Here is a 20,163-nt window from a genome sequence, read left to right on the forward strand (position 1 = left end):
AGGTGCCTATGATTGTGTTTATCCCTTAGGTCTAACAAACTTAATGAATATGTTCCAAGGGGATGAAAATGACCCGTGTTTACAGAGGTGGACATTGTAATCATGATGGAGCAAAGGAGGATGGAAAGGGATGTAGTATAAAGAACGGCAAAGTTTGCAAAGGGAAGTTGTGTTGGATGGATGGAGACCACAGTTTGCTCCCCATGTGAACCCAAAAGGTCATTGACCACATACGTCATGTATGTAACGTACATCACATGACATACTTCACCTTCGTCTTTTCCTAAACCTACCCAAACTGCAGCCATTTCACAACAGTAACTTATACGTACATAACGTGGCTTTAACCCTTTAATGCCTGAACCATGAAAACTTGCCAGAAAATTCAGATTTCTTTGAAACTGGAGTGTTTATTGAACCTTCTGACAAATTACAAAAAAAAAATTAAGTTTAAAAAGTCTTAATTTGTATTGTTTTTGCTACATCCTGCATTTTTGTGCAATTTATTGCTCACAGTTTGGTCATCTTAAACAATCAAAAACATCTAAAACACAGATAAGATACAAAAAAACCACAAAATATCACACTGATGATGTAGAGGTCTCAAAAACTCATGTATCAAATATGATACATTCGGCGTTAAAGGGTTAATTACTTGTTTGGTTGTGGTTGGCCCCCACCCACCCTACAGAGGAGCCTGAAAATGTTGTTTTGGGAGTCGCTGGAAACGGACCTACCCTGTCGATTCAGTATGAGGGCGTGTTGCATAAAACACTTGCAAAGCTGATCTTTCTTAAAGATTTGAAACCTGCATTGTTTCCATCCATGTTCACCAGCCGACAGTGTTCTGCTTGGCTGCAGCAAATGTCGGAACCACTGACAGCAATATACATTATGTCACCTGCAGACGCCTGGACGCGGGTTCCTACACAATGTTACACAGTGAATGAAACCACCCAACAGTGTCTGCAGCCATTAAAATGCTGCCTCCATGTTAACACAGTAGTGCAATATATGACATAATATGTAATAATAAAATGATATATATATGTTTATAGCAACTAAATAAAGAACAAAAAAGTGAGTTTGGATGAAAGGAAGTCATGTAGTGAATAATGTTAATATTCATATTATTTGTGCAGAGACACTTTGTGACTGTGGTGTTATCACCTGCTGGCCAACACCCATGTAAATATGTTCATACATTTGTTGATTTTTGTTTTTCTTGAATCCCTTTGTGAGTATCCAGCATATTATTATTATTATTATCTTAAAACTAAAGTTAAAGGTGTTATGTTTGGTTCTGTATTCAACACAGTTTACATGCAGATAACCGCAGACACACACATCACAGTATGATTGTACAGGCGTATTTAAACCAGCCAGCTTTCCAGGTGTTCATCTGCGAGGGCACCACGCTGCGTCTGAAGCTCACCGAGGCTGATTTACACCTCTCTGTCATCCCTGGAAATGGCTCTAATTTGGTCTAATGGAGACAACTGCCACCACAGACCAAACAGTGAAGCACAGATAGATGAAGTATCAAAACAGTGACAGGTGGATGGATGCAACCAGGATTCCTCATGTAGTTACACAGTACAGCAGTTTCAAATCAACATTAGGACACATATCAGAGAATTCATGAATTCATGATTGTAGCAGAAGGCTTACTTCCTGTTGCCAGTAGGTGGTGTGGTGGTGTGACTGTGGCCACATGTTGGTATGTAGATGTCGACTCCTATCAAACATGTGAAATCTGTACACTGCAGTTCCAACAGCGTCAGTGTGCACTGTGTTCTGCCTGGTGCCCCAACAGTAATGCTACATAATGCCGTGCTGCAGCAGTCGGTGCGTCAGTCCAGTTACTCCTCGTGCCATATGCATCTAAGATGTAAGCACCCAGACCCCGGGGACACACTGCCTACCTGTGCAGCACGTGTGCATGTTGGAATCTGTTTTAACAGGTCAGAGCCGTCTCACAGCCTGTGTGAGCAGCAACACTTCCTGTATTGGTTTAAAATCAAAAGTCTTGTAGCATTTCTGTGGACAGCAACCCTTCATTTGTCAATAAGACTTTTATTTGAAGGCCATTATCAAAGGCAAACTCAGTGTGGCCTGCAGACAGCACCGCAGCACTGCAGCTGGGCATTTTGCATTTGCTCCTTATGGAAAATAACTTAACAGCAGGCTGAAAAGAAACACTTCTATGTTGTCTTTGGTCGAAAGTCTCAAATCTCTTTGACACAGGAGTCTCACTGGCGGGTGTGGCTGGGTGTGTGCTGTGCTGCACCTGTAACCACACCTAATAGTGATGTCACAGTGTACTCACATACACCGGAGTACATTTCTGCATCAGCAGCAAGCTGAAGGTTAAACGACTGGAGGTCGGCAAAACCAGACTTCCACTGAGGGGAAAGTTACTCTTTAAGGATAAGATGACATGGATTTTTATCATTGATGTGTATCTTCAGCAGGGATCAGTGGACTTGGAGCTGAGAGCCACAGACAGGGGTAGGGAGTCAGAGAGTATTAGGAGACAAACATGTTTTTGGTTTTCGTTTTTTTAATGGGATTTGTTGACAGGAAGTAGAACACCAGCTTCACACTGTAATTCACAAGCACCTTAAAATGAAGTCTACTTGAAAGTACAATTTGTTCGACCCTAAACTAAACATCCTAACTGCGCCTCATGACCAGGTCAACGGCGTAAAGCAGTGAATCGGTGAACGTTCTTATTAACTGGTCTACAAAAACCAGCTGAGTCGGCAGTCTGCTGAAAGCAACACAGACAGCAAATCACTCTCGTAGCTCCCAGAACCTCCAACAATACGCATGTCATTTACATCTGAGGAGATGTTTGTTCATAGTTTTTAGTTCAGGTGTAGATGATCAAAACATCCAAATAAAGTAAGTCCTCCATAATTTCCCTCCATAACTTTAACTACTATAAGTGTCCCGGGGTTTTTAGAAGAAGACGGTTTGTGTGATCACACCACAGAAAACAAAAACCAGTGATGAATTTCACACAGCTGTATCACCACCTCGATTCTGTTCCTCAGCTCATTGATCAAGACTATTGAATTTGTGTTAACTGGATCTGTATTTCTGTGCATGAGTATATACATGAGTGTGTGTGTGTGTGTGTGTGTGTGTGTGCATGTGTGTGTGCATGTGTGTGTGCGTGTTGGCCAGCATTACCGCTGGCATGGCTGACAGAGTAATTAGTTCTAATGAAATAATGCGGCCATTGTGAACAACAATTAAGGGTAGCTTTCATCCTACTCATTAGGCTGAGTGGAGGAGTGCTTTCATTCGCACAGATTCTTAATGATCTGATCTCAAGGACACACCCACCGACTGAACAAATTCTCACATATTACAGAGATACAGGTACATACACTGACTCCACTTTGGAAAAAATGATGGTCAGAGGATAAATCCTGATATGGTGCTTTTTAACACTAGAGCTGTGATGCTTTTTCTTATGTTGATACATGATTCGAAAAATTCAGATGATGTTTTATGAGAAAATCTCACCTCCATCAGCAAAAAATCTGAATAAAATGATACCAAGGTCTTGGTATACTAAGATGGTAGTAGCTTTCTTTCACATCCACAAGCACACACACTACTCTCTCAGCTGACAGTTTATTCAAACCTGCCTCCTGGAAATCTCATCTGCAACACCAAATAAGACTGAAAAGTATCCTAATGCTAGTCAGATTTAGTTTAAAAGGTTAACATAATTAGGGATGTTAGCTTCATTCATGTTACAGGAGGGTAGAATGGCTAAATGACTTGATCAGCGGGTTGAGAGACCCAGAGAGACGCTGAAGAGAGAGAGAGCTGTGAGGACAGAGGCAGACGGAGAGCTCTGATTGTCTTCAGTCCTGAACTCTGAAATACACACACATCAACAGGCAAACATGCAAAGAAAGAAAGAAGTCTTGTATTCGTTTGAAAAACTGATTTTGCTTTTAAAAGTTGCACTGAGCATTTTTTGTCTTTTCTTGAAATGAAATTTTTCTTTTTCCTCAGATTAGAGTGTTCACATAAATACAATTCTAAGAAAGTTATAAAGACATAAATAGACGTCACGTAGTTCTGTAACATACATGTGTAACATGGATGGATTTGCAGACGGTGTATATGATCAGACGTGTGTTTGCTGGTGAACTTCCTTCAGCTTAAGGGCTTGTGCTGGTGGTGTGACCTTGTCTTTGCTCTGCTGCCTGCTCCATGTTTATTTATTTATTGAAATAATCTACTTGATTCAAGGTCTAGTTATGGGGAGCACATGGCTGAGCATTATCATACTGCCTGGCAAGGTTAGCGCTGCTTCACATAGCCATGGGTTCATCCCAGCTGCTCCCACACAGCACAGCTTCAGCCTGAGCCTCCACCGAGATAGTCAGATTTATTCACACTGGAGCTGGAAATGGCTGCTATTTAACTCTGATATTGATTCATTCATTTTCAAATTAAATATGCAGAAGAATGAATTCAACTCTAGTGTAGAGTTGTAAAGAAATTATTTTCACTTAAAAAGGCCCACCTTTGTTTCACCAGCAAAAGTGAAGGACATGTACATGTACAGTGGTGTGAAAAAGTATTTGCCCCCTTACAGATTTCTTCTGTTTTTGCTTTTTTGTCACACTTACATGTTTCAGATCATCAAACCAATTTTAATATCAGACAAAGATAACCTGAGTAAACACAAAAAGCAGTTTTTAAATGATGATTTCATTTATTAAGGGAAAAAAGCTATCCAAACCAACCTGGCCCTATGTGAAAAAGTAATTGCCCCCTAAACCTAATAACTGGTTGTGCCACCCTTGGCGGTAACAACTGCAACCAAGCGTTTGCAATAACTGGCGATGAGTCTTTCACATCGCTGTGGGGGAATTTTGGCCCACTCTTCTTTGCAGAATTGTCTTAATTCAGCCACATTGGAGGGTTTTGGAGCATGAATGGCCTGTTTAAGGTCATGCCACAGAATCTCAGTTGGATTTAAGTCCGGACTTTGACTAGGTCACTCCAAAACCTTCACTTTGTTTTTTTTGAGCTATTCAGAGGTGGACTTGCTGGTGTGCTTTCGGATCATTGTCCTGCTGCATAACCCAAGTGCGCTTGTACTTAAGGTCACGAACTGATGGCCGGACATTCTCCTTCAGGATTTTCTGGTAGAGAACAGAATTCATGGTTCCATCAATTACGGCAAGTTGTCCAGGTCCTGAAGCAGCAAAGCAGCCCCAGACCATCACACTACCACCACCATGTTTGACTGTCCGTATGATGTTCTTTCTCCGAAATGCTGTGTTAGTTTTACACCAGATGTAACGGGACACACACCTTCCACAAAGTTCCACTTTTGTCTCGTCAGTCCACAGAATATTTTCCCAAAAGTGTGGGGGATCATCAAGATGTTTTTTAGCAAGTGTGAGATGTGCCTTTGTGTTCTTTTTGGTCAGCAGTGGTTTTCACCTTGGAACTCTCCCATGGAGGCCTTTTTTGCCCAGTCTCTTTCTTATTGTTGAATCATGGACACTGACCTTAACTGAGGCAAGTGAGGCCTGCAGTGCTTTAGATGTTGTTCGGGGTTCTTCTGTGACCTCCTGGATGAGTCGTTGATGCGCTCTTGGAGTAATTTTGGTAGGCCGGTAGTCCTGGGAAGGTTCACCACTGCTCCATGTTTTCTCCATTCGGGGATAATGGCTCTCACTGTTGTTCTCTGGAGTCCCAAAGCCTTAGAAATGGCTTTGTAACCCTTTCCAGACTGATAGATGTCAATGACTTTGTTTCTTGTCTGTTCTTGAATTGCTTTAGATCGGGGCATGATGTGTTGCATTTTGAGATCTTTCAGCCTACTTCATGTTGTCTATTTAAGTGATTTCTTGATTCTACAGCTCTGGCAGTAATCAGGCCTGGGTGTGGAAAGTGAAATTGAACTCAGCTTTCAAAAATGTGGTTAATCACAGTTAATTCATGATTTAACAAGGAGGGGGCAATTACTTTTTCACATAGGGCCAGGTTGGTTTGGATAGCTTTTTTCCCTTAATAAATGAAATCATCATTTAAAAACTGCTTTTTGTGTTTACTCAGGTCATCTTTGTGTGATATTAAAATTGGTTTGATGATCTGAAACATGTAAGTGTGACAATAAAACAGAAGAAATCTGTAAGGGGGCAAATACTTTTTCACACTACTGTATAAAATTCTCTTTTTCTTTTATAAAACAAACCAAAAGTGAGAACTGTACTAATACACAAAGTGAACAGAGGAAGGAGAAAGAGAGAAAGACAGCTGATATCAGTGGATATTCTGAGCTGCTGTGGAAGTTCTTCTGGAGGAGGAAGATAGTAGAACTAATGCATCTTCAGTTACTTCTTTATTTGACTGATTACATCAGTGTGTGTGTGTGTGTGTGTGTGTGTGTGTGTGTGTGTGTGTGTGTGTGCATGTACCACCTCCAGTGCCTCAGTGGTTTAGTCTGAACAGTCTTAATCAGTGAGGACCTAAATGCCTTCATCGTGTAGTCTGACCTCAGACTATTGACAAAGTGTGTGTGTCCCATCAGGTATAATCATACTCTTCTATGCAAACAAGAGTTGTATGAACACTAAAAGCTTTTGAAAGCTGCTAGAATTAAAGTCTTGCATTATTTATATTCCTGTAGATGGTCATAATGCAGGATGGAGCAGGTATCAATACACAGATATACTTACAGGCTGCAGTCTGTTCAAAAATAGGGAGAACAAAGGGGGCCATCATTGTTTCCTAAGTTCTGTTCAACATCGAACCTCACAAATACAGACCCAACTGTCTCTGGTAGGCAGTAGCTACATGCTAGGGACTATGGGAGTTATGTTTTAACCCTTTCATGCATGAATTATGATAACCTCAGTCAGGAAGTGTTTTTATTCATCTTTAGGCTGAAAAACAAGATTTGAATTTTTTTTTTTTTTCAACCCAAATTTTTATTTAAGATATATTTACATGTCCAGTAATTGAAATCTAGCTAGTGATGCATGATGTACAATTCAGTGGACATGTGGTTAATCATAATTCCCTCCCAATATAAAATCAATAAAAGTTTAGCAATTGCATGACTCCTTACATGTTACTTGATGTCACCATATTTTTCTTACCTGCATGGTTTCTTTTTATAGAAGGTTTGAACAGAAGAAAATGAGCAACTTGGTGTTTCTGGCTGTCTGTCGACCATCTTGGCTTCCCACTGGGTAGCAGTCAGTGTATGAGATGATGCAGTAGCATCCACTGTAGTGGCTGATGTGCAACTACGCCATCAAAACTCGTGCATATACAAGAAAACAGCTTTTGAATAGCTGTCCACTGTAGTGACCTCTATGCATGGAAGGGTTAAAGGAGAAATCCAGACTATTACAACTTGTTATTGCGTTGAACACACATTCATCAATATGATAACACTGCAGTCAGAAGGTACTGAGGCTGAGATGTGGGAACAGGATGAAATGACTGCAACTAAGCCAAGGAACACAAGATCAGACAGACTGGACACAAACCAACAGTTTATTCACATTATTCAGCCACGGATTTTTCTTTTAAAAGTTGCATTAAGCATTTTTTGTCTTTTCTTGAAATGAAATCAACATCAATCTTTGTTGTTTTTCTCATATTAGAGGGTTCACATAAATAAAATTATAAAGATATTAATAGACTGCATGTAGTTCTGTAACATAAATGTGTGACATGGATGTATTTGCAAATAAAAAAACACAAGATCAGACAGACTGGACACAAACCAACAGTTTATTGAGATTATCACTTTATCAGACTGAAAGTGAGTCCACTGGAAGTGATCGGTCAGTCAATAAGAATCCCTCATTGTTCACAACTACAGTAAGTCAGTGCATCTGACAGCTACGATGAATCTTTTACGTACAAGAAGTCCGACTAACCTGGAGATCTATTTCCAACCTATCTCATCATCAGCTTTGTCGCCATGCTATTAAATTAGTGAGTATATTTAATACCTCATAGACACAATGGCCAAAACTTAGCCTGTATAAAAGAAGTGGACGCAGACAGAGGTGGACTGACATCACCCAGTGGTTTGTGGATTGCCTTTCTGAAGCCTCAAGTTTGGCTTTATGGAAGTTGCTATCTTGGTTTCATGGCCATCACCATTTTTTTGGGGCCAAAAGTGATGTTCGTTCCACGAGGACCACCTCTGATTGGTTAGTCATTGCGTAGTCAAAGCATACCCTACTTTATCTATTTTCCTCTAAATGGACCATAATTTACTAAATGAACATCCTGCTGTGCCGAAGAAGACTGTAAACTAGCAAAGTGTTTACTGAGCTGATAAATCAAGTGTAAAGTAGGCTCACTTCTAGACCTCCATTCATCCAGACATCTTCTTACAACCAACACAGTCCCCCTACCGGCCATTAATGAAAGAATAAAGGCACTTCCACATCGGCTTCACTTTTCAGACCCGGAAGCTACGTCCACTCCTCGTATCCAGTCTGTGGTAGTAAAGCAGCATTATCTTTTAAAGGCTAACCTAGCAACCTGGACCTCTGGTGGTTGAAATGCTCACCGTGCTGTAGTAAGATGTTCTGCAGGCAGCCATCTGTGATGCTGGCTGTGGCCACAGGTGAGACAGACTGTTCAAACAGAGAAGCATGACATACATATAAAATAATCAAAAAGAGAGAACAGATTTGCACCTTGATGTCGTGCTTTAAGGTCATCGTTGAATTATTTCGTAATACAACACTTTCGGCGTTGCAATATTTTTCTTTGTTGGTTTCCTATTTGTCTTTGGCCCCCACACTCCCAGCTCAAATGTTCTCAAACATCTGATAAAAAGAACAGGATGCAAGACCTGAGAAAACGTAGTGTAGATGGTGTGAGGGAGTAACCTCTACAGTGTCAGATGTAGACCATGGTGGTCTATACCTGTGATAAAAGCCGGTACAGGCCTAATTCCATTTGCTTGTATTCTCATATGTCCGCAGAACATTCAAGCCCGTGATCAGGCTAAAAACAAAGGGCATTGTCCCCGCAGCAGCTGCTGCAGTGAAAGCCATAAGGCCAGGTCTCGTCCTATTTAATTTAAGTATGACAGCCACACATTCACCACCAACATCATTAAGCTGGAGGATGTGGCCAATAGCACCAAGTCTCACTTAACAGTAATTAACCAATTAAAATGACATGTGGAGCCAATCGTGACCATTAAAAGCTGCATGAGAAGAAGAGCCCATAGGCATCAAATGCGTGGTTAGACTAGGGAGACAGACACTACGGTGGTGTGCATCATGAGCAGATAAACAAATGTATACAAGCTGAGAGGCCCTTTGCCTCCACTGAAAATACTCCGGATCTGCTCTTTTTTTTTTCCGAGGGGAGAGGAAAACCAATGATGATGGGCATCATTAAGATCAGTGGTGCGTGCTGAGGCGTTGTGCTGTTATAGCATCTGCATCCACCACCATAATGTTCATTAACACTGCGTAGCCCTAGTCCCCAACACACACACACACACACACACACCTCTCCATTACCACGACAGAGCAAACACAGCATTTAACAGCAATAAGAGTAAATGGAAATTTTATTAATCTCGTCGTCAGGTGAAGAGGAGTTTCTTAATTTGGAGCACTGACTGCTTGACCTTTGCGGTAGTCAGGGGAGGGTATTCAAGATTGGAGCTGTGTGTGTTTTTTAAGCTTGGGTTCATTCAGGAAGTCTTTTTTATTATTTTAGAGCAGCAGAGAACAGTCCAAGTAACCGTTTTCTAATTATTTCCTCCCCGTTCCTGCTTTTCTCCTCCTCCCCTGCCCTCTTTCTCCCTCCCTGTCTTCCACAGCAATTTGGCAAGATTTTAGACGTGGAGATTATTTTTAACGAGCGAGGCTCCAAGGTAAGTGCACTGTAACCATACTCTCTCTCACACATATGATTTTCTGGTCTGTATGGACTGTATTTGTCCCGCGCCCTCCTTTTCTCTTGCAGCCCTCCATTGCTCTTACTGTCTTCACAGCTCTCCTTCCCTCTGTCTGATAGTAATTACAGACCTATCAGTGACACTTGCCTGCAGGCAGCTTTTACACCTTAGTGGCCTGCCATACATTGTGACAAACAATGAATCTCTCATACTTATCTTAACGCTGACAGTAGGATTCATACAGTCAGTAAAAATGCGCTGTCTTGCCTGGTTAGTTTCCCAACCTACAGTGCAAAGACGTAAGAAGAAACTGTATGAGAATATACTCCTAGACTTCACACGTCAGGACACACTGATAAGACGGAAGTAGGTTCATAATAAAACTGCATCATCATTCAAACAAACATCTATTTTACTCATCCAGTTATTGGACCGGGTACGGCACAATGTTATAACAGTGATTCACCCTCCAACTATTTAATGAAGCTTTTATATTTCCTGGTCTGGAGCCGGCTGCACCAGCTGTCTCTGAGTTCAAACACAGCCTGTTTGTAATGTATGTGCTTATTAAGTGGTGATTTATGTGTAACTGACAACTCCTATCTCCAAGACACACTTTTTTAAGTAGAACTTAGTTGTTACCAGGAACCCACACCTACTAACTGGGTGGCTTGCTGTTGAGGCTCATTTGCTAATCTGTTGTCTGATTGACTGACTGACTGTAGAAACAGTACTGGGAAGCTCAGAGCGAGCGAGTTAGTCACATATTGTTACATGATGAAATGCGCTGAAGAGTTCAAAATAAGCAAACCTGACAGCTGATGGTTCGGACCTGAAGTTATGACAGCAATGTTCAACCAAATAAGTCTGTTTCGTCATCTTTTGGTATGTCTGTGCTACAGGTATCCCTGCAGCTGATTAACACATTACTGAAGTCTTCACCAACTTGTAATGGATTTACAAAGAGTTGGTGCAACTCAACCCGGTAGCACACAGCAAGTGTGCCCCCTGCAGAAACTGAGGCTTCATGAACAGGGTGTTCAGGCTCTTCTTTTTAGCAGGTCCTCTTTACATTCAGTGCTTGTCTGGTGGCGTCCCATTCCCGAGAACGCTAATTATTTACACATGATAAAGAAAAAAAGCAGACTATCTGCATTGGGAAGAAGAGCAGTGAATGTACCCATACATGGCAACAAAATGTCAGAAGGATTAATTTTGCTCCCACTTCACACTTTTAAATGTATTTTTTATCTGCTCCTCCTCTCAAGGGCAGGCCTATGTGTTATTTATGCCCAGCAGAAGGCAGTGAATCCTGTATATGCATACGAGATCACGGCGCCGAGTGCCGTTTACACATATTATCTGGTGAAGCAATTACAGGGCAAGACTGGCCCAGGATACATAAGCTTTAAGGACTGACTGCTCGTCCAACAGGCACGTCTGCCAGGCATAACAAACGTAGTTCACTCTCCGCCTCCGAGCCTTAACTCAGCAATGACAGAGCAGGCCAGGAGCAGTGAGAGCAGCGACCACACTTGTAGGCAGCACTGTCCGACACAAAGGGGACAGAGGAAAAGACTGGGTGAGAACATTCAGGTCAGGTTATATAGATAAAGCATCACACCAGAACACTGGTAACCATTAGTCTGAGGGCTCTAGTTTGATGGGGCGATGGGGTACAGCTGATGTGTGCAAAACTGGCGTTAATAAGACTGAAAAGGTGGGGAAGTTTACTGAGATCCATCAGCCTCAGCAAACAAACCACACTCACCTAAACTTATCTCAGGAGGAACATTCAGTTTGGCATCTTAAAGCCAAGAAATGTGTCACTAAACTGTGAAATGTATTTTCTTTAAGTGGCTTATTAGACCAGTCACATGTACATTTCCATACACATTAGGATTATTATATTACTCTGTCATGAAAGCATCAAGAGATGTCATATGATTAGTCAAGACTGCATGAAAAACGAAACCATTATTCAGGTGGAAAATGTCATCAAATAAAATAAAAATCTGGGGCACATGAGTTCCAGTGGTGACTGTCTGTCTAAGACGTGTCCAGAGGTGGTGAGATTATGTGGAGGATTCATAGAACACACACCAGCATAGCTGTATCTGTCATTGCCACACACAGACTGGTTAAAACAAGTGGACGTAAAGCATCACCCATTGGTTTGTGGACTGCTGTTTTCAACAATCAAGTTTGTCGCCATCTTAGTTTTTATGCAGCCAGATGTGAATCTATTTGTAGAGGGCCGAGCAAGCGTTAGCTAGCCTGGTTAACAAGGTGCATCTGTAATTATGTAATTATGTCTGGTATTAAGTGGGATGCTAATTTAGCAAAAAACATGCTTAAAACAAAATGTTCTCAATAGAGAAACTGAACAGCCAGCTCCTGTCTTTTAGCACAACTGAACACTGAACAAGACATTTTTACGCTACTGAAGTAAAAAAAAAAACCGCAGCGAAAGGGTCAAAGTTCTAAGATGAAAACAAGGACAACATGGGCTTCCTGGTGTATCTTCCTCTAAATGGACCATAACTGACTAGACGAACATCCTGCTGTGCTGAAGAAGACTGTAAACTAGAGACTGAGAGCAGAAACTCATCAGGAAAACGTTCACTGAGCTGATAAATCAGGAGAGAAGTCGCCTCATGTTCTCATTGACTTCCATCCAATCAGACTTCCTGTTTGGAGCCCCCTGCTGGACATTAGAGAGGATGGAGGTCTGGTGGACTGTGTTACCACCACTTCACTGCCGTGCCACTACAGAACCATCATGTTTCCATTAGAGCTACACTTGAACCGTGGCTGTACTGGAGTCACAGTGGCTGGAGACACTTTCCTGTGTGTCTGAACAGCTTGTGCTGTGCTTGTAATGCTGGACGAGGACATAAAAAATAAAAATGTACTGTAGCAACATGAAATAAGATTTGGAAAAAGGTCCACGCAGAATGTCTTCTTCTGTGATTGCTTTCTACTTTTCATTGACACGCATCAGTCACAGACCTTTCATACACCTCTTTAGTGAACTAATGGGCTAATAAACTAGTGACTGACATGTGATGCACCTGCCAGGAGTGAATAACTACAGGAATCTCAAACACTAGGGGTTGTTCCCTTTAAGAAAAACAACTTTTTACTAACAAGCTTAACCAGCACCACCCTCTTAACCACGTAGTTGTTGTCCTTGGGCCTAACCCCACCTTTCTACAACGTGGCCTTTATTTTTGTAGCCTGTCTGATTATTCAGCTGCTTGTGTGTGCCTTGGACTTATTTTTATTGACGTTGCTGTGCTTTGAGACCTTAGCATTTGACTTGGTGAGTCTACCGTTAACTGATAGAACTGATGGCTGGTGCAAAGGAAATGAAACCCAAGTTCTAATTAACATCAGTTTTCCTTTAAAACAAGGTTCAGAACGCTGAGAGAATGGAGCATTCAACAGAGGCAGTGATCAGTGATAGCAGAGAGGATTTTTCATTCCCAGCCTGTTTTAAGCTCATTGACATGGACAGATGAGACTTTGCGGTTTAGGGTTTGAAGGCATGTTTTACCGCATATGGGCTGTTTGAGTGAGCTGTCTCTCCAGGCCCAGTCTGAGATGCAGACAGGGTCTCATGAGCGAGCTGCGTCCTAGGGCTCAGAGAGTCACGGCTGACTGATGCCGTGGAGATTGTAATTGTATGGCACTTATCTGCTCACCCACAGGGCCTCTGCACAGCAGCAGAGCAACTGAATCCCACAGCAAATACACACACACACACACAAATGTATGCACATCACAAACTCCATTGTGTGTGTGGAGGCTTTCATTCCATCTGCTGGTTCAGTCAGGTCCAGTTGTTTCTGCAGGTGCATGTACAGCAGAGTGTGGACTGCTAGGAGGAAGAGAACGTAGAAAGCACACACACACCCCCCTACACTGTGCTCTGTGGTCTGATGTCCTGTGCGCCCAGCTTTCCTTACTGTTTCTCATGTTTGTCTAACCAGGCTGACGTCTCTCCAGCTTCTGCTTCTAGATCTAGATCCGCCACCTGACCTGCAGCTCTCTCATCTGTGCTTTGTATCTTTTTCTTCTCTCTCTTCTTTTCCCCATTTGTTTCACCATTTCATCTCTGGACTTCCTTCCTTTGTCACCTGATTTTCAACCGCACCTCCTGGCCACTGCAGGGCTTTGGGTTTGTAACATTTGAAACGAGTGCAGATGCTGACCGTGCACGGGAGAAACTAAATGGTACAATCGTAGAGGGACGCAAAATAGAGGTGCTTTCCTTTTTCCTGTCTCTCCTTACCTTCTCCTTCTTCTTTTACCCCCCCCCCTCCTCCTCGTCCTCCTCCCCCTGAGTCTCTCTTTCCTTTCTCTGACTGCCTGAAGTTTCCTGCAATACTCCCTCCCTCCCCTCCCTCCCTCCCTCCCCTCCTTCCATCCATTTCCTCTCTCCCACCTGCCTGCTGCACTTTGAACGCTGCATGCCGAACCCTGATCCGTAAGTGTGTGTGACAAAGGGAAAGACAGACCTATTCAGTGGTGTGTGAGTCTGTTGCTGTGTTTTTTGATATCAGTTCTTCTTTGCTCATGATGGATTGTACCATGTGTCTCTGTGTCTGTGGCTTGTGCATGAGATCACAGTGGTTTTGATTTGAGCCTGGTAGAAATGAACTCCCTCCACGGCGATCAGCGATCTGCCAGTGTGTCTTACACCGTGTTAAAACTTGTTGGCCTCAAACCTCAGCAGTTAATGCCCCATTTCCATGTCACTATCTTCTTGCATGGGGAGTCTGTCCACTCACTCCTTTTTTCCTGTTTCCATTTTTCCGCCTCAGAGTTCATCTAATAGAGGAATCTTAGGGCTGTTTTTTTTTTTACCTTGCAGGCTATTCGCTTGAGAAACTAGGCAGACTTACAGTCAGTTAAACATTATGTTTGTATACCACTGCTATATTCAGATTTTACGTTACGTTACACTTGAGACGTTACGTTAGACTTTGACACCCAACACCAGGGTTCTGTATGTGGTATGGTTTATGTAACAACAGCACTTTTGCACTTAATTTAGGTTAAACATAGATTGTGGTTTTTGTGGTTAAATGTGACTTTTTCCATATCTAAAGCAGACCACCATCTTTCTTAATCTTAACCAAGAGCTTGGGATTGAGGACCCATAAAAATTAAATAATGCTTTGGTTGCTATTAGTGGATATTATATACTGACATTTTTGCAACTTTGCAAAATAAAATTATATTTTGTGTGTCAGTACATGAACTCCCAAAACCAGCTTACTGGGACAGTAGGAAAGCCATGTACAGTTCCAGCTGTGAATAGAGAGGGAGTATACCAGAGAGGACAGGATGGATATAGGAATGCTTCCAAAAGAGATCCATGAAGTCTCGTGTCGCTTCTCATGGTTATACAAACATTTTCTGTGTATTCATTCAGTTTTGTTTGTTTGATTTTCTTTCACTCTTTTTCTCTGATGTTGTTGAATGTGTTTCAATATCAGACCTTTGACTTACTGCATGTGGCCTCATTGCTGAAATAAAAAATTGTGTGTATTGCATGGAGAGTGGTTGTGATGTGGATTATCCACACTATGCACAGTTTTTGTTTTTGTATGTGTGTGTGTGTGTGTGTGTGTGTGTGTGTGTGTGTATGTGTGTGTGTCAACCTTTCACCAACTGCTGTTCTTCTGCCGACAGGTCAACAACGCCACAGCCAGAGTAATGACCAACAAAAAGATGGCGAACCCTTACACGAACGGTAAGACCTTGTTTCCATCTCCTCCGAGCCCCCCCTGCACATCTTCTACGTGCAGCTTGCCTTTCACTCCTCCCACTCTCATGTCTCCTTGCCTACTTATTAATTTCCTCTGTTTTCTCCACCCTCTTGTGGTTATACTGAGCTCACATTGTGAAAGGAAAGGAAACCAAAAGCTTCAAATGGAAGCCAGGTAGCAGACGTCTTCACAAAAAAGAGATGCTCACATTTGATTATTGAAACAAATATTTGTCAAAAAGGCAGTCGCTCTGGTTTGAAATATCATGCAAATAGCAAAAGGGAAATCTTTTCTTGCTTGGCAGCGAGAGGCGTTAAAAGGCTGAAAGAAAAAGAGCAGCAGAGAAAGAGGAAGACGGGGATAGAGGCGGCATTTAAAGCAGGAGGAGGAGAATTTTGGTAGATTGACAAGAGAGTGAATGGGTAAATGAATAGAGCCAATAAAAAGAGCCAGAAGTCATTCATAAAGAGGGAGAGAACGGCCTTTAGGGTGTGTTTCTCTCCTCCATCTCTCTCATTCATGTGGATGGAATGAAAGAGTGATGGAGGGAGAGAGGGAGTGAATGATGAGGACGGGGAGAAGTAAAAGAAGGGGAGGGGATGGATGAACAAGGGAAGGAATTAAATGGCCAGACCTGGTCAGCACCTCTCTTCTATACACACACACACACACGCACACACACACACACACACGTGTGTGCACAGACGCATAAACACACACCTCCATCCTGTTTGAGGGTGCAGAGAAAGAGAGAATGAGCCCTGAAGGGTTTTCCATTTGTCACTGTCATCAGGCCTCAAGCACAAACACACAAAAACCTGCACACACTCACACACACACACTCTCACACACACACACACACACACACACTCTCTCTCTCTCACACACACACACGTATGTGTATTTCCTCCCAACTCATCTCTGTCTCTCTTTCTCAGTTCTGTTCAATCTGCTTCATTGGCTTCAACGGTGGTTTAGCAAACTGTTGCCAAACCCCAAAAATACAAGTGAATAAAAATAGAAAAGAGGAGCTGCAGTAGTGCACTACGGTCAACGTTTCTGCCCGCATGTGTGTATGAGAGAGTGGGATAATAATATTGTCCCCAGTTTCCAAATTAAATAAAAGAATAGTAAAACAACAGAAAATGTAAAGATTCCAGATTTATTGGTACGCTGTGTCTGACATTTCAGTTGCAGCTCCAATCAGGTGCCACATGGTTGATATAGAAATATTAAAATGCTGTGTTAGATGTTTTCGATGTGAGATGGATAGATCTGTGGGATAACTTATTCTCCTGTGTTACAGTGGCAGTCAAGATTTTCATTAAAACAGTCTGGGGTTTTCAGCACCAGCTCATTTTGTGGCTGTTTTGTAAATGCTGCACTCACTCATTGGTCGTCATTGGTGACAGAGCTGCCACTTGTGCACAGGAGGAAATATTACATGCAGATATAAAATGCATAAAAGACCACCCAGTTGTTAGGCCGCGATGCTAACCAGCCTAGTGGCTCAGGAAACGTCTTTTTCTCAGGACATCCATATGTAAGATTTCCAAATGAAATGATTTGCTTGCATGTGTGATTTTTGAAAAGAATATCCAGCAGGGATATTACTCCTAAATGTTAAAATGGGACAGTGGGAAATGTTTTATGGAAATGACCAGCCAGCTAATGTCTTTTAAAGTCCAACAAAAAGAGAAGAGAATGAAAACATACAGTATAACTCCATGTTAGATGGACAAACAGAGCAGGAGAGGCTGATCTTCTGCTTCAAAAGGGAAAAGATAACAGGAGAGTGATTATGTAGAAGGTTTGTGTTGGAGCTCCAGACAGATACGACAAGTTTGTGCAATAATTCTAACATTCACCCTGTGTGTGTGTGTGTGTGTGTGTGTGTGTGTGTGTGTGTGTGTGTGTGTGTGTGTGTGTGTGTCTCCTATGTAGGCTGGAAGCTGAATCCAGTGGTTGGAGCAGTATATGGTCCTGAATTTTATGCAGGTAAAGAGTCACACAGTTGTGAAAAAAAAAAATCAATTGAAGAACATGTGTATACTGTACTGCAGACGTTTGATTTGTCCTCTTCAGTCTTTATATCCATCCTTCCTTTTCATCTGTCTTTCCCTCCTTGTGCTGTCTGGTTGTCATCTTGTGCTTTGGATCAGTTTTCATAGAATTACACAGATCACAGATTTACATGTTTCTGCATGTGCTTTCATTCCTGGCTGCACTGATGCATTTATTTATTGCATTTGGTGTGTGTGTGTGTGTGTGTGTGTGTGTGTGTGTGTGTGTGTGTGTGTGTGTGTGTGTGTGTGTGTGTGTGTGTGTGTGCGTGCTGCAGTTAGAAGTGGCAGCTTGGTTTCATTTGGTAGAAGTGCTGAGACTGTCCACTCGCCTTAACTGCTCTCCTTTTTGCTCATTAGTCTGAAATCTGTTCATTCCCAGACAGCTTTACAGCACTCCTCTAAATAACCGCCCTGACAGAGAGAGGCCATCCATCTCTTTTATTTCACCCTCCCTCTTTTCTTTCTTTTCCGTCTCTGTCCCTCCATCCCACCATCTATCCCTGCATCCGCCAAGTCAACCTAACAGCCACCTCAGAGGACCTCCTCCAAGCTCTGTATCAGTTTTCCATGCTCTGCTGCCTGTCCATTTACCCTGTGTGTGTGTGTGTGTGTGTGTGTGTGTGTGTGTGTGTGTGTGTGTGTGTGTGTGTGTGTGTGTGTGTGTGTTCTGTGGCATATGCTTATGTTAAGGCATACACATACATTCATGTTTAGGCATTTATGTCACACGTCTTTAAAGGGCAAATTAACCTCTTCAACTCTTGCTGACCTCAAACCCTCAAAGCAGCAGGACATATACAGTACAGCTCTTTCTTTCCTTCTTTCCTTCTTTCTTTCTTTCATAATAGTGATCAGTCATACTTGTTTTAGCTTTGAAAGTTTCACAGAAATGGAATGAAATCTGAATCTCTAATGGGTAGAAGTGTCTTTAAAGGCTTCACATCTGAAGCAGAATTCCCTGAAACTCACTGAAAAGCCAGAGATACATTACATTACATGTGCTGGATACATTTTGAGTTTTTACTGCTTTCATAACAGATAGATAGGAGCAGTGAGCACATTTTACACAGCAATACGCATACAAGAAATTAAATGGAAATATATATGGTTCTATACATTTTTCATTTTTTCATGATTTGTGTTTGTCCACATTTAATGTAGGTCAGCACCGATGTTTTGTTGGTTAAAAGCGTTTAAGTTAAAGCAAAGGGAGTTTTATGGAAGGTCCGAGAGACTTTTTTCATTAAATCAGGGGACATTTTGTTGAGCTGAAAATGTGTGCCTACTGGCTTCTGCTGATTTGATCTTCCCTTTAATAATATTCGAGTTCAGCAAAGAACATTATTTTCCAGACATGCCTTAATTTCACATACACTTAGAGTATTTAGTAAAGAGAAGCTATAGTTTATGGAAATCATTATTCCTTTGGTCTCTTGTTATGTTAACAGTGGCGTCAAGTAAGTGAGCAGCTTTTTTCCCATGGCTGGACACAGCTGTAACAGTGTTTTAGCAAGTGAACCGGTGTAATGGAGTGTGCAAAATACTGAGGAGAGGTATGTAAAGGTGCCGTGTGTCCCGGCCGGTTTAAACCAGTTCTGCAGATAACCCCCCCCACCATCCTACGGCAATATAAGGACAACGCCTGTTGGGCTTCTCTGAGCTTCTCTACCATGAGCACAAAGACACAAAGACAGTTCTGGTGACTCTCCGTTCATTCAGAAATAGTTTTTCCAGCACACCAGCTTTGGCCCTCATTTGCATGCAAGTTTTAGAAAAGTAGAAAACACACACACACACACACACACACTCAGCCTGGCTTGCTAATTTATAGGATGCTAATGTGTGGAGTGGTCTTAAATGCACCAGTAAAGTTTGCCAAGCCTAAACGATACCATATGCCTCCCTCTCTCCCAGGAGGAGCGAGGGATGGATGAAGGAATAGAGGGAGGGAAAAGAGTAAAAAAAGATGTCATGCCTGTATTCTATCTGTTCTCTGCATTTTTCTTTTTGTTCATACCTTCTTCTCATTATATGAATCTTTCTTCTAGCTCAGGTCTACTCACATTCAATCCCACATACATATATAGTGCAGTTTATTTCTACTTTGCCCTTCCTGCATTCCTCTTGGTGTTCAGAACTCTCTCTCTCTCTCCTCAAGCGCTCCACGCACCTTCGCCACATGAAAACGAAAGATTCCCACCTGTAAGTGAAAGTGTGTAGGATTGGGGTTTCTCCTGGAGTAATTATGAGTGCATTTAATGTAGTTTGCAGGGGGAGTAAAGCAGGATGTAAAGTGATATGTAAGGGCAATTAATCACCCTTTATCAGACGGCTTTCCCAGCACCCATCAGCTGAATCGGCCTCCATAAATCCTGGGCAG

At 42.1% G+C, this 20,163-nt stretch overlaps 1 protein-coding gene across 1 annotated transcript in view; it reads left to right on the forward strand.

Moving 5' to 3' along the window:
* rbfox3a (RNA binding fox-1 homolog 3a) overlaps nt 1-20,163 on the forward strand; it is a 125,631-nt gene that overhangs the window by 86,566 nt on the left and 18,902 nt on the right. Inside the window, exons 4-7 of the mRNA XM_070851479.1 lie at nt 9,860-9,913; nt 14,113-14,205; nt 15,641-15,701; nt 17,662-17,715. Coding sequence (XP_070707580.1) covers nt 9,860-9,913; nt 14,113-14,205; nt 15,641-15,701; nt 17,662-17,715 — 262 coding nt within the window. The remainder of the gene's footprint in view (nt 1-9,859; nt 9,914-14,112; nt 14,206-15,640; nt 15,702-17,661; nt 17,716-20,163) is intronic.

This window comes from Pempheris klunzingeri, chromosome 20 (genome assembly GCF_042242105.1).
Source record: "Pempheris klunzingeri isolate RE-2024b chromosome 20, fPemKlu1.hap1, whole genome shotgun sequence".
In the NCBI taxonomy this organism is placed as follows: Eukaryota; Metazoa; Chordata; class Actinopteri; order Acropomatiformes; family Pempheridae; genus Pempheris; species Pempheris klunzingeri.